This window comes from Prionailurus bengalensis, chromosome A2 (assembly GCF_016509475.1).
Source record: "Prionailurus bengalensis isolate Pbe53 chromosome A2, Fcat_Pben_1.1_paternal_pri, whole genome shotgun sequence".
In the NCBI taxonomy this organism is placed as follows: Eukaryota; Metazoa; Chordata; class Mammalia; order Carnivora; family Felidae; genus Prionailurus; species Prionailurus bengalensis.
The window spans coordinates 56904031-56930166 of NC_057348.1; the positions used below are offsets into that span (position 1 = coordinate 56904031).

Consider the following 26136-nt stretch of genomic DNA (forward strand, 5'->3'; position numbering starts at 1 on the left):
CTGGATGGCAGGCTGGGCTCCCACTGGCGCCTCCTGGACATCCGTGGTGTGCCTTCACTCGGGCCAGGCCGGGGGTGTGGCGAGGACGGCTCTGCCCGCCCACCTCGGCCCTGGACGGAGCCCGGACCGTCCCAGCCCTCCCCCACGTGGGCTGTGTGCTTCGGGACTCTGCCCCTGCAGCGATTCTGAGCCTCGTGTCCTGCTCCAGCCATCGCCTCAGTACAGTTCCCAGGGAGCCAGCCACAGACATGGGGGTTGCCCTTCCATATAAAAATCTTTAATAAAAATAGCTCTCTTCAGAACCTGTCATAAAACGGAAGTACCAAACTGAAAGTCCTGCCACCTGGGCAGGAGGGAATGAGGCAGGCTGGGCAGGCCACAGAGAACCGCGAGCAGTAGCCGACCCAAAAGGAACAGCTCTAGCTGGTGGCTGACACATGGGACTGTGGGCCGAGTTGACACAGTCTCATTTTTCAAGAGGAGGTAGCAGTATATCTTTTTAACGGTAGTCATAAATTGACCTCCCCACCGCGAGTGACAGGAGAAAGCTAAATAAAACGCAAGCACCCAGCTAGCAGCCTGTTTTACACACTCAAGATAAAAATAAGTGGGTTCCTACAATAGCAAAACGTGTACAAAAGTGACAACTGAAGCCCACAGCCTGCCAGGGAGGGACACGGGCCAGGGTAAGAGAAGGTGGGAGAAGGAGCCCCAGGACTCACAGCGCCAGCCTGCCCGTCTGCAGTCCCAGGACAGCAGAGCCCTGTGGCAAGGGCCAGCGGGGGATGATGGTCCCCTGACAGATTTCCAGACCCTGCACAGGTCCCGGCTCAGACCTAATACCCCAGAAGTCTTTTGGCCTCTTCACTCTGGGCCTGCAGGGTCTCACTGGCGTACTTCTGGAGGAGTTCCATCTTCTTCCTTCGCACAAGGGCCTCCTCGATCTGTGGACAGTGAGAGTGAAGGGCTCATGCTGGACTCCTCCACAAGGCCCTCCGTGCCCTGCTGGAGCTCAGCCAGGAGGGAGACCCCCAGACAGAGGCCATCGAGGAGCCAAACCCCAGAGCCAGCTCCCACTGGAAGCGGAGGAACAACCCTGTTTGTCAGTATCCCCTAAAGCGGATGGGACCCAGCCCCCCGCTGCATGCTGCACCTTACCTACCGGAAGCATAGCGACCAGTGCCAAGTGGTCGGAGTCAGAGCTGCCCTAACGGATAGGAAGGGCGAAGAAAACCCACGAACACACTCTGTGCAGGCTCCTTTTCCCCGAGTCCCCTGGCACTGGGGAAGCCCCACCTGCAAGGGGAGCAGCTCTCAGCCTCTGTCCTACCTCTTGCTGTGATGGCACTGGGACATGGGCGATGAACTTCTGCTGCCCGTCTTCACCTCCTTTCTCCTGGCTGCCTTCCTCGTCAGACTACAAAACAGAGAACAACCAAAAGGCAGTGAGCCGGAGCCCGTTACACACATGTTGGAACCGCTACAAAACACACAATTCGGCAGCTATTTAAGAGGAAACAATAGGGTGCCTGGGTGGCTTGGTCAGTTAAGCATCCAACCTGATTTTGGCTCAGGTAATGATCTGTTTGTAGGATCCAGCCTCACTCGAGCTCCTTGCTGACAGCAATGGAACCTGCTTGGGATTCTCTCTCTCTGCTCCTCCCCTGGTCTCTCTTGTGTATGCGAGATAATAAATAAGTAACTAACTAACTAAATAAATAAATAAAATCTCACTCACAAAATAAACTTAAAAAATAAATGCCAGGTGTGCCTGGGTGGCTCTGTTGGTGGAGCGTCCGACTTCGGCTCAGGTCATGATCTCAGCTTATGAGTTTGAGCCCCGTGTCGGGCTCTGTGCTGACAGCTCAGAGCCTGGAGCCTGCTTCAGAGTCTGTGTCTCGCTCTCTCTGCCCCTCCCCTGCTCATGCTCTGTCTCTCTCTGTCTCAAAAATACATAAAACATTAAAATAAACAAATAAAAATAAAAAAATAAAAAATAAAAGGAAAAAAAAGGAATGGGGAAGTTCAGTGCTCACACAGAAAGACATGGTGACACCCACTAACTATTTAAAAACGCCACAAAACACTGTGCAAATGATGCTACCTTTTGAATGAGGAAAGAGAATTAGAAGAGAATCTAGTGACAGCCATGAGAACTGGGTGCATCTTTGCACCCAGAGAACTAGGGAATCTTTGTTGGTCTTTACACATTCTTTGGTTTTTGAACCTTGTGAATGTTATCTATTTCTTTAATTAAAATTTTAAAAATTTAATTACCAAATGTACCCAATATGGGAAATGTACCAAATATAGAAAAAAGATCAATTCAGGGTCTGCCCACAAGTCAAAAGAGATTGCCAATAACTTCAGGAAATAATGTGGCCTTGGAAATCTGAGGAGAGAGGGCTCCCGTGAGGTGGTGGGGTCCGCTGTTTGTCAGTGTCGGTGCCAGACGCCCTGCACCAGCCTCTGCCCACACCCGCTGACTACTACCTAGCAATACAGAGGAATGAACTCTTGGATTCAACACCTCGGATGGAGCTCAAGGGCACTGTGTTGAGTATAAAGACCATCCTCAAAGGTGGCATACGGTACGATTCCACTTGTGAAACATCCTCAAGAGGACAGAATTATAGAGACAGGGAACCGACTGGAGTTGGCCACGGGATGGGGGAAGGAAGGAGGCCTGACTGTCAGGGTGCAACACGCGAAGCGAACGGCTCTGTATCTTGACCGAAATGGTGGTTGTACAAATCCACACGTGTGATAAAAGACACACAACGCTATACATTCATTACGCCATCTCTGTTTCCTAGTGTTGACACCGTCCTGTAACTCTGGAAGATGTAACCGTTGGGGCAAACTGGGTGAAGGATACGCAGGACCTTCTGTACCACCTTTACAACTTCCTGTAAATTATTTCAAAACTACAAGGAAAAAAACCCACCTTTGGTGGCTCTCCATTGCTCTTCGGATGAAGGCAAACCCTCCTCACCGTGGAGCAGGGGCGCCGGCCTGTTCTGCCTTGCCCCCACCCCAGCAGCCCCTTACTGTGCTCCAGCCACACCGGCCCGTCCTCTGTCCCTCACACTCCCATGGTGTCTTTCAGTACATGTGTTTCCTCCGCTACTGGAACACTCTTCCCTCACTGCCTCTCCCTTGGTTATTAACTTGTCCTGATCTTCCAGACCTCAGCTGAAGGGTCAGCTCCCAGGAAGAGCCTTCATGGGCTCTCCCCGCACCACATCACTATCGCAGACCGCTGTCACAGCCACTGGTTCCCACTGTCTCTACTCACCGGACTGTCTCCCCACTGACTCTAAGCTACAAGCAGAGCTTGTCTCCTGCTGTGCCCTTGGCACAGGCCTGGTTCACAGTAGCCACTAATTAAACAAACACCCGCTGAAAGAGCAAATGAATTATTTGCAGCTGAAGAAGACCTTCCTAGGGCTTCAAATGTTTCACTGTCCCCACTACTGAGCAGCCAGACCTGCATATGAACCTAACCTCAGGTCCGCCGTACCCTGTGTGATAATGACCAAGTCACTAAACTTCTCCGAGCCTGCTTCCTTGCCACCGATGTCGCGGCAAGTTCCTCACCCGGGACCTGACCTATCGCCCACACACGGGTAATTCCCCTCCCCTTCTCAGTCCAGTAAATCCATTTCATCCCTTCTCGATGTGTCCAGGGAGCAAGGGCTGCATGGCAGGCTCTTCAGAAGAGTCCAGAGCTAGCAGGCTCTGCCTGAGAGGCAGGATCATAGCTCCACCCTCAACCACCACCCTCTGAATAAGGCCCTCTCTGCTCTGGGCTGGTTTCTATCTCTAAAATGGGGTTGTTAAGACTAAACAAGACCTTTTGGCACTGCCACTTAAAAGGAAATGATGAGGGGCCCCTGGGTGGCTCAGTCAGTGTCCGACTTCAGCTCAGGTCGTGATTTCACGGTTCATGAGTTCGACCCTGCATCGGGTTCTCTGCTGTCAGCAAAGAGCCTGCTTCAGATCCTTTGTCCCTCTCTCTCTCTGCCCCTCCCCGGCCCGCGTGCTCTCAAAAATAAACAAACATTTCAAAAAAAACTTTTAATAAAAACATAAAAAAATAAAAATAAATGATGAGGCCTACCCTGCTGACACCTTGATATTAGACTTCTAGCCTCTAGAACTCTGAGGCTAGAAACATCCATTTCTGGTGTTTAAGCTGCCCAATCTGTGGTACCTTGTAATGTATAAGCAACTAATACAATAGATACATAATTAAGCCTGAAAACGTGGTAATAATAAAGAAGTGAATAAATAAATAAAAAGAAACGATGGGGACACGGGCTAGAACTCATGGCATCAAATGTGTTTATAAGTCCGACAGCAGTGTATTCAGAAGGGCCTATCTCTACAAAGCAGGTAAGTAATGCTGGGTATAAAGCACAGTTTACCAAGTGCTCTAACAGCCATTCCCTTCTAGAACCCTCCCTGGGATGCTGAGTGGTGATCCTCACATCCATCTTCCAGCTGAGGAAGCTGAATTCTCAGGGCTGGGCTTTGGTCCCGACCCCTCGCCAATGGGCCGAGGCTTCCTACCATCCCACCCATTCTCCCAAGGCCCAGCCTTCGTGGCTCAGAGCAGAGGCAGTGAGCACCGGGGCCCCCCACTGCCCACAGTACCTCTTCCTCGGTGACAGCATAGATGTTGATCTCTTCCTCCTCTTCCTCCTCCTCCTCCTTTTCTCCTCTTGCCAGCCGGGCCTCTCTCTCAGCTTTCCACTTTTCCACCAATCCGGCCCTGACTGGAGAAACAGGAGAGCAGGTGCTGCTTAGTCAGGCCTCGAAATCAGCTTTGTGTGCAATGCAGGGTGAGGCCCACATGTCCCCTCAGAAGAGGGGAACCCTACATTCTGCCCTGGCAGGCAGGAGTGGAGTGTGAGAGGTAGTCTGGTCACACCACAGCTCTAGCTCCCAGTCACAACAAGGCAGCCTGGCAGGGGACAACCCCAGATCATCCCCAGTTCAACGACCTAAGTGACTTCTTGACATGCCTACACGAAAGAGGAGACACAGTGGTACAGCATGCCGGAAAAGGGCTCAGACTCCTGACCACCTGCACCCAAAGCCCTAGCTGACACACCAGGGGTCTCAGCACTAACTTCTTCCTCATAGGGCTGTCATGAGGCTTCAGGACAATGTCCATAAAATGCTTAGCACAAGGCCTGGCATGGAAGAAGCACTCAGAAAGAGACACCCACCTTGCTCTATACTGATAAGCTGTGCTTAAAGCATATCTGAAAGCTACTTAAATGGACACCACTTCCCGATTTCAAGAAAACCAATGTGGGAAGGAATCTAGACGATGCATTCTGGGTGGATAGGGGGCAGGTCAGATGTCACTCTTGGGCTTCCCCAACCTGCTGCTTCTGGCCCAACACAGCCCTGACTGCATCATAGATACCGAGCAGACCATTTCCTCAGAAGACCATCAGCAATAAAACCAACCCACTTCTGGTGTAAAGGACATTTTCAAAGGACAGAACAGAAACCAGATGCCATCTATAACGAAACGAAATGCTCGGAGACCTACATTTCTTTTCATATTCCTGTTCCAAAGGCACGATGACACCATCATCTTCATCAAGGTAACCGTAGTATTCAAAATCGATTGCTTTCATGAGCTCAGCGCGTGTCTTTCTTGGAGGGGGAAGAGCTGAAAGAAACAGCACCAGCTCAGCTAAATAACCCACCACAGTCACACCCAAGCCTTCATCCTGGACAATGTTATGTGGCCATGGTGTGTGCGTGCTCAAGAAAATACCATGATGTAGGCACCTCTCTGTACTAGCCAGAGATTTACATTAAGTGGTACAACCCTTTTTAAAACTTTAACCCAATTAGTCTATTTAGAAAAAATTTATACTAATTAAAAACACAAAAACAAAAGCTGGCAAAGCCTAATGGACAGAGATATACATTATTCACAGGGTCGTGAAAGCCTGGAATAACCTAAGGCTCTATGTAAGCTGTAGGATGTGTGTAAAATGGGGTATCTGATGGCCCCTGTACTGCTTTTGAACAAGATGCTTTGATAATATAGAAAATGTCATATTAAATAAAAAAACAGGATAGGAAAATGTAAGTATATAGATAAGACAAAAGAAACTATAAAAAAAACAAAAAAGATAAATGAGAAAGTCCTAAAGAAAATATTTTCAGGGGCACCTGGGTGGCTCAGTTGGTTGAGTGACCGACTTCAGCTCAGGTCATGATCTCATGGTTTGTGAGTTCGAGCCCTGCGTCAGGCTCTGTGCTGACAGCTCAGAGCCTGGAGCCTGTTTCGGATTCTGTGTCTCCCTCTCTCTGCCCCTCCCCTGTTCATGCTCTGTCTCTCTCTGTCTCAGAAATAAACAAACATTAAAAAAAATTTTTAAAAAATTGTTTTTCAGACTAAGGGTTACTATTCAGGATACCTAAGTAATTCTTAAAAATCAAAAGGAGGGCATCTGGCTGGCTCAGTCAGTAGAGTATGCAACTCTTGATCTCAGGGTCGTGAGTTTGAACCCCATACTAGGTGTAGAGATTACTTAAAAATAAAAAATCTTAAAAAAAAAAATCAAAAGGGAAATGGCAACCCAACAGATAGGTGAAAGAGTAAAAGCTGATCATTTCAGCAGAAAAAGCTCACATGTATAAAAATTTCATTTAGCATGATGCCTGGGTGGTTCAGTCCTGACCTCTGATTTTGGCTCAGGTCACGATCTCACTATTCACTGCTCCACTACTCTTGGTCCCTGACCCGTGACCATGCTGGCTGCACCCAGGACCGGGTTCAGGGCTAAAACCCCTCGGGCTCAGAACACCGCGTTCCTCCCAGTCAAAGGGAGTGGTTTAAGGGTAGAACTATGGTCTGGTCAAAGCCAACCAGATTCAATTCTGGGGGTTTTGCTTAAACTGCTTGGGAGAAAAAAAAATCTCTTGCTGAAGAGGACAAAACGTAAGTTGGTGATAAACCACTTGCTGCCACAAGCAGAGAACTAAACAGAGAAAAAGTTCACGCAGTGTAAGTCAAAACTGCAACATGGAGGAAATGTGGCCTGGAATCAGCCATTCCTGAAAGCAAACCACCGTGGGCTTCTCAGTTATGCGAGCCAATAAATTCACTCTCCTGCCTAAACTGAATTGGGGTTAAGCCAGGTGTCACTCACACTGATGAAATTCAGCTTATGAAATAAGCACGTAAGTGCATTAAAAAAGGCCTGGAAGGGAACGTAACAAACAGATAATAATGATTACCAGTTACCCAGGGGCACGGGGAAGGGGGGGGTACCCAGGGGAGAGTGCTTTTGAATATACTCATGAAGACTGACTTATATACTTTCTCATTTAAAAAAAAAAAATCTACAACTGGAATAAATAATAAATGTAGAAAAATTATTTTTCTAAAAATATTGACCTCGATATAGGTGCCCCCCCAACATATGAATTTTTTCTTCTTAAATTATCAGCTTTGATTCTTTGACCAATCTGTTGGGTTGTCATTTCCCTTTAAAAACTAGATGGAACTATGTCCCAATAGGTCAACAATTGTCATCTACAGATGGGAAAATATGGGCAGTTGTTTTTCTGATTTTCTGTATTTTACCACTTCTCTGTAATAAAACTATATTATTTTCACAATGAACAGCATGATACTTACACTTTGAATTATTTTTTAAAATTTTTTTAAGTTTTTTTTTTTTTTTTTTAACAATTTTATATTTAAGTAATCTCTACACCCAACATGGAGTTCGAACTCACAACCTCAAGATCAAGAGTTACATGCTCCACCAACTGAGCCAGCCAGGTACCCCTTGAATTAATTTTAAGTGGTGTTAATAACGCACGCAAAACCAGTTTGGGCATAATTAATTTAAAATTAAGCAGGGCTTGGGGCACTTGGGTGGCTCAGTCGGTTAAGTGTCTGATTTCGGCTCAAGTCATAATCTCACGGTCTGTGGGTTCGAGCCCCGCACTGGGCTCTCTACTGTTAGCGCAGAGCCTGCTTTGGAACCTCTGCACCCTCCTCTCTCTGCCCTTCCCCTGCTGGTTCTCTGTCTCTCAAAATAAATAAACTTAAAAAAAAAAAAAAAAGCAGGGCTGAATACAGATAGAATTATAAATATATTTTTAACATTTACTTATTTTTGAGAGAAAGAGACAGAGCACAAGTGGGGGAGGGGCAGAGAGATTAGGGAGATACAGAATCTGAAGCAGGCTCCAGGCTCTGAGCTGTCAGCATAGAGCCCAACGTGGGGCTCGAACTCACAAACCATGAGATCATGACCTGAGCAGAAGTCGGATGCTTAACCGACTGAGCCACCCAGGTGCCCCTAGAGTTATATATATTTTTTTCTAAATCTTTTTTTTAATGTTTATTTATTTTTGAGACAGAGAGAAACAGAGCATGAGTTGGGGGAGGAGCAGAGCGAGAGGGAGACACATAATCTGAGGCTGGTTCTAGGCTGTCAGCACAGAGCCTGACACAGGGCTCTAACCCACCAACCGTGAGATCATGACCTGAGCCGAAGTGGGACGTTCAAACCGACTGGACCATCAGGCGCCCCTAGAATTATATTTTTAAAAGAAAAACTGACTGGAAGGAAATAGAGAAGAACACCAACAGTGGTGAGAATATTGCTGTCATTCTTCTCTGCTATTCACATTTTTTTCTATAATATTTAGACTACTTTCTTAAAAGGCAAAATTAAAATCCACAAATACTCCAGGCTAGTGGTTTCCAATTGCATTTTGGAAGGCCAAGGTTTGGCTGAAGCTCCCCACGGCCACGGAGGGAAAAGGCAGGACAGGTGAGGGGACCAGCCCTGAATTCGCACAGAGCAGTTCCCTATTACTCCGTTTATACCTACTGGGGTTCGGTCCAAGCTTTTACTTGTTCTTCGGCTAGGGTTTTTTCAGCTAACAAGTAACTGAAACATGAGCCCATTTCAATGAACATCAGAGCCTGCCCTGATAGTTCGAGGAAACTTCAAACCGGAAACATGTCATTCAGACTAAGAGACTGGCATGTGAGAATTTGGCGCCAGTCAATTCTGGATTCGCCTCCCAACCCCGACTGCGTGCCTTGGGCCTGTGACTTCAACTCCTGGTATTTAAAGTTTCTCATTTAAAATGGGGGAACAGTAATTCTGACACTGAATTACTGACTCCTGAAACAATGCAGGAGGAGCACCTAGCATACAGATCTGTTAGGATGACTACCAACAATTAGAGGCTAAGACCTTCACAAACATTAGCAGTCACTTACGTTCTTTTTCAAATAGCTCTCTAACACCAGGCAAATCTTTGGCTGCTCCAAAGTACTTGTAACCTCGATTTCCGGGGACTTCTTTCCCTTCATGATCCAGCATTTTAGGTCCAACTTTCTTATTGGGAAGGAAAAAGAGAAAATGAATCTGATCCTTTAACCCACTATTTCCATGTTTGCAAATATATTTTAAGATAATAACAATAATTGTGGGAAAATACTGATGTACATGGAAAAACATTTGGGCACTTTTTTTGTAAGTTAAAATCAACCTAAATACCTAACAGTAAGAGGATGATTTATGTAAATTATAGCATTGTCATGGATGGAATATACTCTATAACTTAAAGATAATGATTCTTATGAAACTCCTATACTGCCTTGGGAAAACACTTATAACATGAGGTAAGTGACAAAAGCTCAAAACACAATTGCAAACAACCTAAATGACGAGCAGTAGAAGACAAATGAAATACATGCTGAAGACGGAATTCTACCCATTAAAAATGATGATGTCAACAACTACATGTAGTATGGTGACCCTGAGCCAGGTCTATAGGACTATAAAAGGATATTGTTGGGAAAATCTATGAAACCGTCAAGTACTTTACATAAAATGACTGTACCAAAGTGTCTTACACTTGATAATTCTACCATGGTTACATAAGAGAACATTCTTCCTCTTGGAAAATACACACAGGGGCGCCTCGGTGGCTCAGTCAGTTGAGCGCTCAACTCTTGATTTCAGCTCAAGTCACGATCGCAGGGTCATGGGATAAAGCCCCATGATGGGCTCTGCATGGAGCATGGATCCTGCTTGAGATTCTCTCTCTCTCTCTCTCTCTCTCTCTCTCTCTCTCTCTCTCTGTCTCTCTCTTACCCTCTGCCCCTCTCCCCCGTTCGCATTCTCTCTCTCTAATAAGAAAATAACAAAAATAAGAAAGAGAGAAAATATACACAAGAGATACTAAGTATTAAGGGAAAAAGAAGCATAATGTGTTAAGGTACACACAGAAAATGACAAAGTAAACACAGGAAAAAAGCCAAAATCTGGTAAATGTGTATGAAGGGTATATAAGAATTCTCTGTACTAATTTTGCAACTTTCTCAAAAATTTGCTTTTTTTTTTTAATGTTTATTTGTTTTTGAGAGAGAGAGAGAGAGAGAGAGAGAGAGCGAGTGGGAAAGGGGCAGAGAAGGTAAGACAGAGAATCCCAACGCGGGGCTTGAAACACAAATCGCGAGATCGTGACCTGAGCCAAGTACAGGAGTTGGACACTAAACCGAATGAGCCACCCAGGCACCCCTCAAAAATGCTTTTTAAAATGATGAGGGGCATCTGGCTGGTTCAGTCAACAGAGCATGTGGCTCTTCATCTCAGGGTCATGAGTTCAAACTCCACATTGGACATAGAAAGAAATAAAAATAAAAATAAAATGATGATATAAATAACTATTGAAATGAAAGTATGCTCCTGAAACACTGTTAAGTGAACAAAGCATATAGTTACAATAAGAAACAATTTCCGTAAAAATAAACATATATATACACAGAAAAAAATGCTAGAAAGGTTAAATAGAAAATGTCAGTAGTAGTTATTTCTGTGTAGTAGAAAACTATATAACATTCTGTATCATTCATAGAATATAACAAATTTTTTTAACATTTTACAATTTTTATGATTTTTTATTTTATATTTTTTTTTCTTTTTTTTTTTTTTTGCATAAAACTCTGTAGTATCTACACAGACAATGTTACTATTTTGGAAAGAAACAAATCCTACAACCAAAGTTGTATATACAGTGAGTGTGATCTCAATCGTGGCACTCACAGAAAAACAACAGAAGGAACTATTCAAGTAGTTTCATCCAGGTAATGCCATCCTGACTGAATGCTATCCTGCTTCTTTGTACTTTTCTGAACTTGATAAATGTACTACTTTTCTTTTTTAATGTGGCAAAATACACATAACAAAATTTACCATCTTAACCTTTTTTTTTTTTTAAGTTTATTTATTTATGAGACAGAGAGAGAGAGACAGACAGCATGAGTGGGGGTGGGGCAGAGACAGAGGAAGACACAGAATCTAAAGCAGGCTCCAGGCTCTGAGCTCTCAGCACAGAGCCCGACACAGGGCTTGAACTCACAAACTGCGAGATCATGATCTGAGCCTAAGTCGGATGCTTGCTTAACTGACTGAGCCACCCAGGCGCCCCAGCATCTTAACCTTTTTTTAAAAGTTTATTTGCTTATTTTGAGAGAGGGAGAGAGAGCGAGTGTGCAGCGTGCGTGCACAAGTGGGGGAGGAGCAGAGAGAGGGAGACAGAATTCAAGGCAGTTCTGCAGTACCAGCGAAGAGCCCGACTCAGGGCTCGAACCCACAAACCATGAGATCATGACCCGAGCCAAAATCCAGAGTCAGGTACTCAACCAACTGAGCCACCCAGGCACCACCCATCTTAACCATTTTTGGTGGACAGTTCAGTGATACTAAATACATTCATAATATTATATAACTCTCACCACCATTAATCTGCAGAACTCGTCTCATCTTGTGAAACTAAAATTTTAAATGTATTACTTTTACACATAGAAAATGGAAATAAAACTGTTAAGCATTAAAAAAAAAAAATTCAAGGGGCGCCTGGGTGGCGCAGTCGGTTAAGCGTCCGACTTCAGCCAGGTCACGATCTCGCGGTCCGTGAGTTCGAGCCCTGCGTCAGGCTCTGGGCTGATGGCTCAGAGCCTGGAACCTGTTTCCGATTCTGTGTCTCCCTCTCTCTCTGCCCCTCCCCTGTTCATGCTCTGTCTCTCTCTGTCCCAAAAATAAATAAACGTTGAAAAAAAAAAAGTTTATAACAAAAAAAATTCAAGAAAGAAAAATATTGAAAGATTAATGTGAATTGCACCAAAAATTTATAAAATAAACTTGACCAAGAAGGTGAAAGACCTGTACTCTGAAAACTGTAAAACACTGACGAAAAAAATTGAAGATGACAAATGAAATGGAAAGCTCTTCCATGCTCATGTACTGGGAGACTTAATATTGTTAAGATGTCCATATTACCTAATGCAATCTGCAGATTTAATGCAATCCCTATCAAAATACCAGCAGCACTTTCCAAAAAACTAGAACACATAATGCTAAAACTTGTATAGAACAACAAAGACCCCAAACAGCCAAAGCAACCTTGAGAAAGAAAAACAAAGCTGAATTCCAGATTTCAAGATATACTACAAAACTGTAATAATCCAAATAGTATGGCAGTGACACAAACACAGACACACAGGTCAACGGAACACAACACAGAGCCCAGAAATAAACCTAGGATTATATGGCCAATTAATGCACGACAAAGGAAGCAAGAATATGCAATGGGAAGACAGTCTCCTCAAAAACAGTGCTGGGAAAACTGGAGAGCTACATGCAGAAGAATGAAACTGGACTACTTTCTGAAAACCATACCCAAAAAGAAACTCCAAATGGATTAAAGACTTAAACGTGACACTTGAAACCATAAATATACTAGAAGAGAGCACAGGCACTAAATTCTCTGACATCGGCCATACCAACACTTTTCTAGATATGTCTCCTAAGGCAAGGGAAACAAAAGCAAAAATAAACTATTGTGACTACATCAAAATAAATAGCTTCTACAGAACAAAGGAAATAATCAATAAAACAAAAAGACAACCTATTAATTAGGAGAATATATTTGCAAAGGATATATCCAATAAGAGATTAATATCCAAAATATAAAAGAACTTCTACAACTCAATACCAAGAAATAATCCAATTAAAAAATGGGCAGATGACATGAACATTTTTCCAAAGGCAAAGATGGCCAACAGACACATTGAAAAGATGCTCTACATCACTCATCATTAGGAAAATGCAAATCAAAACTACAAGATATCCTGTCAGAATGGCTTAGTATCAAAAACACAAGAAACAACAAGTGTTGGCATGGCAAGGAGGTGGAATAAAAGGAACCTCACGCACTGTTGGTGGGAATGCAAACTGATACAGCCACTGTGGAAAACAGTATGGAGGTTCCTCAAAATTAAAAACAGAACTACCACATGATCCAATAATTCCACTACTGGGTATTTGCCTAAAGAAAAATGAAAAACACTGATTCTAAAAGATAAAATGCACTCCTAATACTGTAGCATTATTCACAATAACCAAGATATGGAAGCAACTCAACTGTTCATGGATTGATGAATGGATAAAGAAGATGTAGTGTGTGGGGCGCCTGGGTGGCTCAGTCGGTTAAGTGACCAACCTCAGCTGGGGTCATGATCTCACAGTTCGTGGGTTTGAGCCCCATGTCGGGCTCTGTGCTGAAAGCTCAGAGCCTGGAGCCTGCTTCCAATTCTGTGTCTCCCTCTCTCTGCACCTCCCCTGCTTGTGCTCTTTCTCTCTCTGACTCTCAAAAAATAATGTTAGTAAGAAAAATTAAAAAAAAAAAAAAAAAAAAAAAGATGTGGTGTGTGTGTGTGTGTGTGTGTGTGTGTGTGTGTGTGTGTATAATGGAACACTCAGCCATAAAAAGAGTGAGATTGGGGAACGTGGGTGGCTCAGTTGGTTAATCATCTGACTCTTGATTTCGGCTCAGGTCATGATCTCACAGTATGTGAGATCAAGCCCCATGTCAGGCTCTGCACTGACAGCGCAGAGCCTGCTTAGGATTCTCTCCATCCTTCTCTCTCTGCCCCTCCCCCACTCTCTCTCTCTCAAAATAAATAATACACATTTTTAAAATATTTTTATTCTTTTAAATAATCTCTACACCCAACGTGGGGCTCAAACTCACAACCCCAAGATCAAGAGCGGCATGTTCCTCTGACTGAGTCAGCCAGATGCTCCAGGACCATGGCCATTTTAAACAAGAGGCCAGGGGCGCCTGGCTGGCTCCAATGGTTGAGCCTAAGACTTTGGCTCAGGTCACAATCTCACGGTTTGTGAGTTTGAGCCCCACATTGTGCTCTCTGCTGTCAGAGCAGAGCCTGCTTCAGAAACTCTGTCTCCCTTTCTCTCTGCCCCTCCCCTACTCACACTCTCTCTCAAAAATTAATAAACATTTAAAAATAAATAAATAAACGAACAAACAAGAGGCCCAGAGAGATTAAGTGGTTTACTCAAGAACATCTGGACAGTAAACTGAGGGGCCCTATCTGCTCTGATGGCTGTGCTATGGGGTGTTTAAGAATTATCCTACCATGGGGCGCCTGGGTGGCTCAGTCAGTTAAGCGTCCGACTTCGGCCCAGGTCATGATCTCACAGTTTGTGAGTTCAAGCCCCACGTCAGGCTCTGTGCTGGCTGTGTGGAGCCTGGAGCCTGCTTCAGATTCTGTGTCTCCCTCTCTCTCTGCCCCTCCCCTGCTCGCTCTCTGTCTCTCTCTCTCAAAAATAAACATTAAGGGGCACCTGGGTGGCTCAGTCGGTTAAGCATCCAACTTCGGCTCAGGTCATGATCTCACAGTTCGTGAGTTCGAGCCCCGGGTCGGACTCTGTGCTGACAGCTCAGAGCCTGGAGCCTGCTTCACATTCTGTGTCTCCCTCTCTCTCTGCCCCTCCCCTGCTCGCTCTCTGTCTCTCTCTCTCAAAAATAAACATTAAGGGGCACCTGGGTGGCTCAGTCGGTTAAGCATCCAACTTCGGCTCAGGTCATGATCTCACAGTTCGTGAGTTCGAGCCCCGGGTCGGACTCTGTGCTGACAGCTCAGAGCCTGGAGCCTGCTTCACATTCTGTGTCTCCCTCTCTCTCTGCCCCTTCCCTGCTCATGCTGTGTCTCTCTCTGTCTCAAAAATAAACATTAAAAAAATTTTTTTTAATAAAAATTAAAAAATTAAAAAAATAAACATTAAAAAGGTAAAAAAAAAAAAAAAAAAAAAATTATCCTCCCTACCTTTCCCATGTTTCCTGTCCACATTTAACAGGCATTCTTCAAAGCTTCTTTCATTCCTCAAGTACCTACTCCGTGGCCAGCATGGGCTGGGAGCTGCAGCGGATGCAAAGTTACCCAGCCTGCCAAAACGCTTACCCCCAAGATCCACTGGCACAGTGGCTTACTTACTCCATAATCAGGACCACCCAGCTCCTTTATCCGGACTTCCCAGTGTCCTTTCTCTCTTAGCAGTTTGTTAATTTCATCATTCAGGTCCCGAATTCGGAATTCACCTAAGCCAGCTGGAAAACAAAAACATTAACATTGTTTCTTCAAAATAGCACTCAATGTTATACCCTAAAAATAAATGTCAATACCTAGGAAGGTATGCGGGACAAAAACACTCATTTAAATTTATAAGAAAAACCATCACACCCAAATAAAGGAAATGGCAAGGATTATGAACCCAGTCCCCACCAGCACAGGGGAAAAAAATTCTTGAGGAAAACCTTCATCATCATTAGCAACTGAAGAAATATAAACTGAAGCAATCCTACTGTTCCATTTATACAACTATTAAAATACTTTGGTGGTGGGGGCACCTGGCATCCAACGCCAGCAAATATGCAGCTGACATAAGCACGGGGACTGGGAGAATTCTGTGTTGGTTTAACCCTTTCAGGAAAGCAACGTTTTGTTATATGGGAACATCTTTTGGCAAAAACTATACTCTGAGAATGAAGCCTAAGGGACTCATTTAAAGGAATATGCACAAGAGAGTTTGCAGAGGTGTTGTCTCCCATGCCAAGAGCAGCTGGGGCATCCCACCACAAAGGAAGGGAAATGGCTAATGAACCTTGATATGTTGAAACAAAGTATCACGTGGCTGTTGCAAGGGAGTAACCTCCCTCCCCCTTCTCCATTGAATGGCTTTCTACCACTGTCAAAAGTCAACTGACCACATGCGTGGCTCTATTTCTTACTCTCTTCCATTGGTCTATCTTTCACCACTACCCACCCCATTATCTGGAATACAGTAGCTTTATATAAAATCTTAAAGTTAGGTGGTATGAATGCTACAATCTTGTTCTTTTTCAAAATTATTTTGGCTATCCTAGTTCCTTTGATTTTCCATTTAAAATGTAGAAAAAATCTGGCAACCTATTAAAAAAAAAAAATCCCATTGGGATTTTGATTGTGGTAGTATTTGAAAAGACCAAGAACTGACATCATTACTAGGTTTGGGTCTTGCCATCCACGAATGCCGTGTACCTCTCCACTTACTTGGGTCTTCTCTGATTTCCTTCATCGATATTTTAGTTTTAAGCAAACAGACCACACATACATTTTGTTAGATGTATGCCTAAGTATCTCTTCTGTTTTGGTGCTTTGTAAATAGCCCTTTTTGCAAATGTTCTATTACCAATTTTTCAGTGCTGGTTTATAACAATAAAATTGATTTTTGTGTATTGTCCTTCTTTCTACTCTGTAACCTTGCTAACCTCACTTACTCACTTTAGAAAGCTTCCCATAAGATTTCTTGGGATCTTCTACACGGAAAATGACATAGTTTGAGAAGAGAATTGTATTTCTTCCTTTCCAATCTGTGTGCCTTTTATTTCCTTTCCTTGCTTTACTGCACAGACTAAGAATTCCAGTACGACCTTGAATACAAGCGGTAAGAATTTCTGCCTCGTCCTTGCTCTTAGGAGGAAAGCATTCAACCTTTTGCCATTAAGTACGATGCTGGCTATAGGTTTTTTGGGAGAAGTGTTTTATCTGGGTGAAAAAAATTCCCTCTTATTCCCAGTTAGCAGAGAGTTTTTACCATGAGTGGATGTTAAATTTTGCCAAAAATTTTTTCCGTTATCTACTGAGATGATCTCTACTAAAGATCATCTAGAGAGGCTTCTCTACTTTAGAATGATGATACAGTGGGGGCACCTGGGTGGCTCATTCGGTTAAGCGGCCGACTTCAGCTCAGGTCATGATCTCGCGGTCGGTGAGTTCAAGCCCCGCGTCGGGCACTGTGCTGACAGCTCAGAGCCTGGAGCCTGTTTCAGATTCTGTGTCTCCCTCTCTCTGACCCTCCCCTGTTCATGCTCTGTCTCTCTCTGTCTCAAAAATAAATAAACATTAAAAAAAAAAAAATTAAAAAAAAAAAAAGAATGATGATACAGTGAATTATATTCATTTCTGAATACTGAATCAGACATGTACACCAAGGATAAGTCCCACTTGGTTGTGATGTGTTATCCTTTTTATAAATTACTGGATTTGGTTTGCTAATATTCTATTGAAGATTTCTACACTCATGAGGAATATTAGTTGGAAATTTTTTTTCTATTCATGTAATGTCTTTTTCTGATTTAGTATCATGGTAATGCTAATAGTCAAACTTCTAAAATGAAGGAGGAAGTGTTCCTTCCCCTTCAATTTTCTGGAAGAAACTGTGTTGAATTGGTATTTTTTGTTCCTTAAATGTTAGGTAGAACTTACCTGTGAAGCCATCTGGGTCTGGAGTTTTCTTTGCTGGAAGGCTTTAACTATGAATTCAATTTCTTTAACAGATACGGGGCATCTGACTGCCTCGGTCAGTAGAGCATGCAACTCTTGATCTTGGGGTCATGGGTTTGAGCCCCATGCTGGGCATGGAGTTTACTTAAAAAAAAATTCTTGATTTCTTTAATAGACATAGGAATGCTCAGGTTTCAATTTCATCTTGAACAATGTTTCTAAACAGTGGCACTACTGACATTTTGAGTCAAATAATTCTTTGTAGGATACACTGTAAGATGCTTAGTGGCTTCCCTGGCTTTAACCACTAGATGCCAGTAGCACCCCAAGTTATAAAAATCAAAGTTTCTCCAGATACTGACAAATGTCCCCTGGCGGGGCAAAACTGCCCCTGGGTAAGAACTAATTCTCTTTAAGTTTCTGTCTTTCAAGGACTGGTCGGTTTCATCTGAGTTGATGAATTACAGGCATAACATTGTCTGTAACATTCCCTTATTAACCTTCTAATGTCTGGAGAGTCTGTAGTAATATTCCCAGTGTCATTCCTCGTGCTTGTAATTTTTTTAAGTTTGCTTGTTTGTTGGCTTGTTTATTTATGTAATCTCTATACCCAACATGGGGCTCGAACTCATGACCCTGAGCTCAAGAGTCACGTGCTCTACTGACTGAGCAAACCAGACACCCCTAGATGTTCCTAATTTGTATCTTCTTTTTTTCTTGGTCACTCTGACTAGAAGTCTATTAATTTTATTGACCTTTTTATTTAATTTTCTTTTTTTTTTTTTTTGAAGTTTATTTATTTTGAGAGACAGAAAGAGTGAGCAGGGGAGGGGTGGGACAGAGAGAAAGAGAGACAGAGAGACACAGAGAGAGAGTCCCAAGCAGGCTCTGCTGCACTGATAGTTCAATGTGGGGCTCAAATTCATGAACTGTGACCTCAGGACCTGAGCCAAAACCAAGAATCAGACACTTAACCGACTGAGTCACCCAGGCATCACTTACTGGTATTTTTAAATTTTTTTTTTTCAACGTTTATTTTATTTTTGGGACAGAGAGAGACAGAGCATGAACGGGGGAGGGGCAGAGAGAGAGGGAGACACAGAATCGGAAACAGGCTCCAGGCTCTGAGCCATCAGCCCAGAGCCTGACGCGGGGCTCGAACTCACGGACCGCGGGATCGTGACCTGGCTGAAGTCGGACGCTTAACCGACAGCGCCACCCAGGCGCCCCAAGTATTTTTAAAGAACCAGGTTTTAGGGGCGTTGGGTTTAACGACTCTGGCTTAGGTCCTAATCTCACAGTGAGTTCGAGCCCCACACTGGCTCTGTGCTAACGGCTCAGAGCCTGGAGCCTGCTTCGGATTCTGTGTCTCCCTCTCTCTCTGTACCTCCCCTGCTCACGTGCTCTCTTTCTCTTAAGAATAAACATTAAAAAAATTTTTTTAATAAAAAATAAAAGAGTAAAGCCTTGGTGAGGCTTAAAAAAAAAAAAAAAAAAGAACCAGCTTTTGACTTCTTTTCTCTCTTTGATTTTCAGTTTCATCGATATCTGCACTTACCTTTATTATTTTCTTCGTTCTGCTTACTTAGGGTTTGGTTTACTCTTCTTTTCTAGTTTCTTAGCGTAGAAGTTTAGATCATTGATTTGAGACCTTTCTTATTTTCTATTATTTTAATACAAAAAAAGAACATCCCCCCCAAAATTGTTTTTGTCCTTTAAATTCTGACATTATGTTTTCATTTTCATTTACTTCAAAATATTTTCGAATATCCTTACAGTTTGCTCTTAGACACATGGGTTGCTTAGATACATGCTGCTTAATTTCCAAATATTTAGGAATTTTCTAGGTATCTTTCTGTTACGGATTTCTACATTAATTCTGTTATAATCAGAGAACATACTTTGTAAGATTTCAATTAATTTAAATTTGCTAACATTTGTTTTATAACCCAGAACATGTTCTATTTTCGTGAATATTCTAGATGCTCTTAAAAAAAGAAAACATTCTGGGATGCCTGGGTGGCTTAGTCGGTTAAGCGTCCGACTCTTGATTTCGGCTCAGGCCACGATCTCACCGTTGGTAAGTTTGAGCCCCGCTTTGGTCTCCAGACTGATAGTGCGGAGCCTGCTTGGGATTCTCTCTCCCTCTCTCTCTGCTCCTCCCATATGGCTCTCTCTCTCTCTCAAAAAAATAAAATAAAATAAAAAATAATAAAACTTTTAAAAAATGTTTTTTTTTGTTTAGGTGGAATGTTCTAGAAGTGTCAAATTGACTCATACTATTATTCAGTTCTTCTATGTCCTTAATGATCTTCTATCTACTTGTTCTACTGATTATTGAAAGAGAAGTGTTGAAATCCCTGAGTCTAATGGTGGATTTGAGAATCAACACTGCAGGGGTACCTGGGTGGCTCAAGTGGTTGAGTGTCCAACTCTTGGCTTTGGCCCAGGTCATGATCTCATGGTTCTGTGGGGTCAAGCTCCATGCTGTCAGCATGGAGCCTGCTTGGGATTCTCTCTCTCCCTCTCTCTCTGCCCCTACCCCTCTCGTGCATGCATGCACTCTCTCTCAAAATAAGTTAAACTTAAAAAAACAAAACAAAACAAAACAAAACAAAAACACTGTAAAAGATAAATTAGCTTACCATTCTGAATTTGAGCCACTTTTTTAGAGATCTCTCCAATGATCTGTGAAAAAAAGAAAAGGTAATATTCTCATGACTTTTGATTATGTCTGAAAGCACAGAAAACATATAATTCAAGATTAGTAATTAAAAATACTTAGAATTCTGGTAAAGAATCACTGAGAGAATAAGAAACAATCAGAATACAAATCAAAACCACAATGAGGTATCACCTTACACCTGTCAGAATGGCTAGAATTAAAAAGACAAGAAATAAGTGTTGGTGAGAATGTAGAAAAAAGAGAACCCTCGTGCAGTGTAGGTAGGAATGTAAATTGGTACAGCCACCATGGAAAACATGGAGGTTCCAAAAAAAATGAAAAATAGAAATACTATATGATCCAATAATTCCACTCCTGGATATTTACCCAAAGAAAATGAAAACACTAATTTGAAAGATACATGTTAACTGCATTATTATTTACAATACCCAAGATATGTAAGCAACCCAAGTGTCCTTGGACAGTTGAATGGATAAGAAAGATGTGTTATACATATACAACGGAACACTACTCAGCCATAAAAAAGAATGAGATCTTGCCATTTTCAACAACATGGATGGACCTAGAGGGTATTATGCTAAGTGAATGAGCCAGACAGATTTCACTTACATGTGGACTCTAAAAAGCAAATCAAATCAATTAACAAACAAAAAAGCAGAAACAGACCCATAAAGACAGAGAAGAAACTGATGACTGCCAAAGGGGAAGGAGGTGGGCTTCCAGTTATGGATTGATAAGTCACGGGTGGCGGGGGGGGGGGGGGGGGGGGGGGAGGTGCAGTGGAGTTCAGCATAGGAAATATAGTCAATGGTATTATAATAGCATTTATGGTAACAGATAGTAGCTACACTTGTGGGATCACCATGTTGTATACCTGAAACTAATGTAACACTCTGTGTCAACTGTACTTCAATAAAAAAAAGAAACAATCAGGGGCGCCTGGGTGGCGCAGTCCGTTAAACGTCCGACTTCAGCCAGGTCACGATCTCGCGGTCCGGGAGTTCGAACCCCGCGTCGGGCTCTGGGCTGATGGCTCAGAGCCTGGAACCTGTTTCCGATTCTGTGTCTCCCTCTCTCTCTGCCCCTCCCCCGTTCATGCTCTGTCTCTCTCTGTCCCAAAAATAAATAAACGTTGAAAAAAAAAATTTAAAAAAAAAAAGAAAAAAAAAAAAAAAAGAAACAATCAGAGACTTGTTACTTCTACTAAGACCAGATTCACCCAGAACATACTTGTCGTCTCCACTTCTCAGCTTTGGGCAGCTCAGTACATTCTGAGGCAAGGAAGGGTCTTCTTTCCTATGAAGAAGAAAATACACATGTTGCCACTGTACTAGTTACAAGCTCTGTGCAGCATTCACAACTGATTCAGCCCTGAAGACTAAATGTCTAGTGGTCTAAACACATTTGAAGTTTCAGTTCCAAATGATCTCCATCAAGCCTTATATCTCACACTACGGTCTCTACTTGGAAACAACTATACGAGGGGTGCCCGGGTGGCTTAGTCAATTGAGCATCTGACTCTTGATTTCAGGTCAGGTCATGATCTCACGGTTCATGGGACGGAGCCCTGAAATGGGCCCTGTGCTAAGAGGGTGGAGCCTGCTTGGGAGTCTCCCTCTCCCCCTGCCCCACTTGCGCATGCACTGTCCCTCTCTTAAAGTAAATAACTTTTTTTAAAAAAGGAAACAACTATACATGCAAAAACATACATACATTGCACTGTATCTGGTACAGTGAACCACTGGAAACAACTTAAAAGTTCAATAATAGAGAGATGACTAAGTAAGCTAGGTTATATTCACTTCATGGAATATTCATATTATCTTAAGAAATAATGTCTATCGGACACCTGGGTGGTTCAGTCAGTTCAGCTAAGGTCATGATCTCATGGTTCATGATTTCGAGCCCTCTATCAGGCTCTGCACTAATGGTGTGGAGGCTGCTTGGGATTCTCTCTCTCTCTCTCTCTCTCTCTCCTTCTCTCTCTGTCCCTCCCCTACTTGCTCTCTCTCTCCCAAAATAAAGAAACTTAAAAAAAAAGAAATATCTACAATATTCAGAACATACATAAACGTGTATGTGTACACATGCATGTGTGTGTGAGCATGTGTGTTTAATTTCTTTTTTTTTTAATCTTTTTTAACGTTTATGTATTTTTGAGAGAGGGAGAGAGACAGAGCGTGAGTTGGGGAGGGGCAGAGAGAGGGGGAGACACAGAATCGGAAGCAGGCTCCAGGCTCCGAGCGGTCAGTGCAGAGCCCGACGCGGGGCTCAAACTCACAGACTGTGAGATCATGACCTGAGCCGAAGTTGGACACTTAACCGACTGAGCCACCCAGGCGCTCCTGTGTGTTTAATTTCTATAAAATAAAACAAAAAATATTGAAAGAATGCTGCCTATTATCCCTGACCTGGTTGAGTCTCCATGAGTTGAGATCATTTACTGGTATCAGCTTAGAGCTCCTCTCCATAGTACATTCCGTTTTCTATTATTCACTATTAGACAGAGCTGGGATAATATGGAAAGCCAATTATCATAATACAGAGGAAATGGAAGAGGCTAGATCATCAATCACACTGCCCCAGCTACAGAGAGAGACACCTAGAATTCAAATGTATAGACTCCTAAGAGTGCCAGCGGCTATAGACAAGAAATTGGAAGTCTCGTCTGCTCAGGAGAGAGTTTTACCACATTTATTCTTAACGATTTACAATTCATGAAGATTTACACCAACCTTCACTTTTCCCTCTTCCAGTTGAGCTTGGCGAAATCTTGCTAAGGCCGTCCTATCAGAAAGAAGAATCCATTAGATACCGCTCACAGACTTCTTATCACTCAAGTTCCTAGATGACATAGATCTGCTCATGACCGTATTTAACATCAGCCATTCATGAATATTATTCATAAATAGATTATAATAATTATTCTTCATAAAAAGAGAGCATACATGAGCATGCACAAGAGATTAAGACACCAAAGAGAAGTTATGGGTTTCCGTGTCCCGACAGTGGAACTTAAAAAGCCATGGGTGTTCCTGAACACCCAAATATCTATTTTACCTACACTGTGTGTAAAGACCATGGGAAACTCTCCTGATCAGACCACTTGGTGAGCAACACATCCGGATGCTAAAAGACTAGCATCATGGGGTGCCTAGCTGTCACTCTCATAGCCCCTGTACCATCCCCAACTAAACTAATGTTTATCCAGTATAAGTTCTGGGGAGTTGTCAGAAAACACTAGTAGGGAAAACAAACATCGAACATGGGCATACTATTTTAACACACGTAGAGAAAGAAAAATACGAAAAGAACCAAACACAAAAAGAGCTCCATGGTGATAATTAAGTCCCTTAAAATTTACAGACAAAACTAAATTGATACTTACATGGCCTTTTCTGCATTTCGGGCCTAAAAGGAGACAGAAGGGGAGAAAAATGCCCATGTTTAAAATACCCTTTTTTCACATACTTTTAGAGAAAAGTATCAAAAGGACAGTCACAAGCATAATGTTTGAACTAGCATCCCAAAAGAAAAAAAAGAAAGAAAAGAAAACCAAAAGAAAAAAAAAATCAAAAGACATCCAAATCCTGTGACTTTACCCACGCTGCTCCCTCCACCTAAAATCTTCACTCCTCCACTGTCCCTCCCCACCCTTTAGATCTGACTAACTCTTATCCATCCTTCAAAACGTATCACCGGTGTCATTGCCATCCCAGAAAGTTCGTCTGTGGCCCCTTCTTCCCAACTGGGCTGCTACCTTTTGTGTGGGTTTGTAACTACCATGATCCTTTCCACTCAGCATCCCAACTGTCTGTTTCCAGCCAGCAGAACTTGAGGAAGAAAAGACTGGCTTTTCCAAAAGGAGTTTTATGTAACTACTGTCACACAAGTGTCAAGTCCACTGTCCCTGAAACACTGTCCAGCACAGAACATGTTTTCTGGGTTGTAGTTTAAGTAGAAAGAGTACTCGCTAAGTCAGGGACTTGAACTTTACTCTCAACTCTTCCACTCACCATCCCAGAGAAGTAGTCTCTCAGGTTCCCCATCTTTACGACAGGGATCATACCTCTTATCTCCTAGAGATGTCATGAAGACTTAAGAGATAAACACATAAAAACATCAGGTATGCAGCTTCTAGAGCCTCAGCAAAAGTTAAGTTCAATGTAAGTCTCCTTCCTGGCCTTCCGCTACAATGGACACAGCAACAAACTTGGCAAAAGCTTGGTGGATACGTGAACACATTACCAACTAAGGATAAAAACAAAGCAGCCCTCCCAGGGGAAGCCATCATCTTGAAGGCTGAGGCAGTGTCCTACCTATTTTACTAAATCCTAGAGATTCTAGATATTTAGTTTAGTGTTTCTCAATGTTTACTGCATGCTTAAAACACCGCGGTAGGTGCTCGTTGGAACTTCCCCACCAAACAATGAATCAATGTGATACGGGCACGTACCCAGGGTAAGGTAAGCCCACTCATATATGAATGTGCGATGGTGACAGGGATATAAAATACCCAACAACTCCTGTACCCAAAAATATCCAGGCCCAGGGATTCTTCTCCCCTGCTAGGGAATAGGCAGAAGGATTCCCTATGTTTGTTAGAGTTCAGAAATGACGAGCCTCAAGGCTGAGCAGGGCAGTATGAAGCAGTAATTTGGGATATAGTCTCCCACAGAAAGGTCTGATTCCAACCCAAGAAGGTTTCTTCCCTTCTTGGGATCTTGGGCTCATTAATCTACAAGAGCATGCAATACATCTTCTATAACCTCATTACTGTGTCTTGTGCTTCTTATGCGGGCTTCGCTTAATGAAAGTATTATGGTAACTAACATGTATGAGCATCTTCTTTGTACCAGCGCTAGGTGCATTCTCACACTGACATGTCGGGAGTGCTTCCTGAACCAATGGAGAAGCCAACAAACCACTCCAGACCACAGAGATCATACCCTCAGGCAGTAACACTACGCCATCCATTCAATCGTTACTGAACACCTACAACGTGTCACACCCCTAAGAAAGCCACTATTAGACACTAAGAAAGCAATGTTGAAAAGACCAACCCCCGTGAAGTTTACATCTTGCGGGGGAGATGGAGAAGAGAAGAGACATAAATCAAATAACCCAGAAACATACTGTCACCCCCGCTGCTCATCCCCTGTATGGGACCTGGGGACAAACAAGTGGGCCCACGCCAGGCACCGTGACTCGCTGCCGGTCCTTGCACCTCTCTTAGTTTTCCCGGGCGATAAGATAAGGCACTTCATCGAGATTACAACAGTGCTGGAGACGGTAACTCCGCTCTCCGAGGTTCCCATTTCCCACCCCAAATTCTGACAGCTGAAGAGAAGAGGAAGAGAACCCAAGTTACAGGTAGACAAGGAGCCTGAAGCCTGCAGTGATGCCCGGCTGCACCCCTCCACCACGAGCGACCGAATGGGGCTGGGAGACCTCACTGCGCGCCCGCTCGCCCCCTCCACCACGCACCCACCCAACTCACCATGGTGGCAGTGAGGGCGCCGCCCTCGGGCCGCGCGGCCCCAGCCCCGGGAGCTTCACTGACTCGGGCGAGGCCGACCCCGGCGGGAACTGAAACACTCTACCTGACCGCACCACCGATTTTTCTGTCGGAAGGACAAACGGGATGGACCGGAAGTTGGGGGCCGGAAGCGAAAATGGGACTCGACTAGAGGAGGAAGAGGAAACGCAAAAGCGCTCTTGTAGGACTGCCTTCCCTAGGCGTTCGGGCGTC

General features: G+C 43.5%; 1 protein-coding gene across 1 annotated transcript; it reads right to left on the bottom strand.

The window, feature by feature from the left end:
- Positions 1-255: 255 nt before the first annotated feature.
- On the bottom strand, positions 256-26136 carry ISY1 (ISY1 splicing factor homolog). The gene is made up of 11 exons (XM_043588250.1): positions 25885-26136; positions 23773-23795; positions 23120-23171; positions 21615-21680; positions 20344-20386; positions 15371-15483; positions 9287-9404; positions 5570-5692; positions 4660-4781; positions 1331-1417; positions 256-944 (listed from the first exon to the last, which is right to left on the bottom strand). Exons 1-11 carry the CDS (start codon positions 25885-25887, stop codon positions 837-839), a joined length of 858 nt encoding a protein of 285 aa, XP_043444185.1. The 5' UTR covers positions 25888-26136; the 3' UTR covers positions 256-836.

What these genes read in the sequence shown, in the direction of transcription:
- ISY1 (XM_043588250.1), bottom strand. An exon ending in TGGAAGAGGGAAAAGTGAAG is followed by an intron (nt 21,681 to 23,119) that starts GTTGGTGTAAAT and finishes TCTTCTTCATAG; the next exon opens with GAAAGAAGACCCTTCCTTGC. An exon ending in CAGTGCCATCACAGCAAGAG is followed by an intron (nt 945 to 1,330) that starts GTAGGACAGAGG and finishes CACTGTCCACAG; the next exon opens with ATCGAGGAGGCCCTTGTGCG.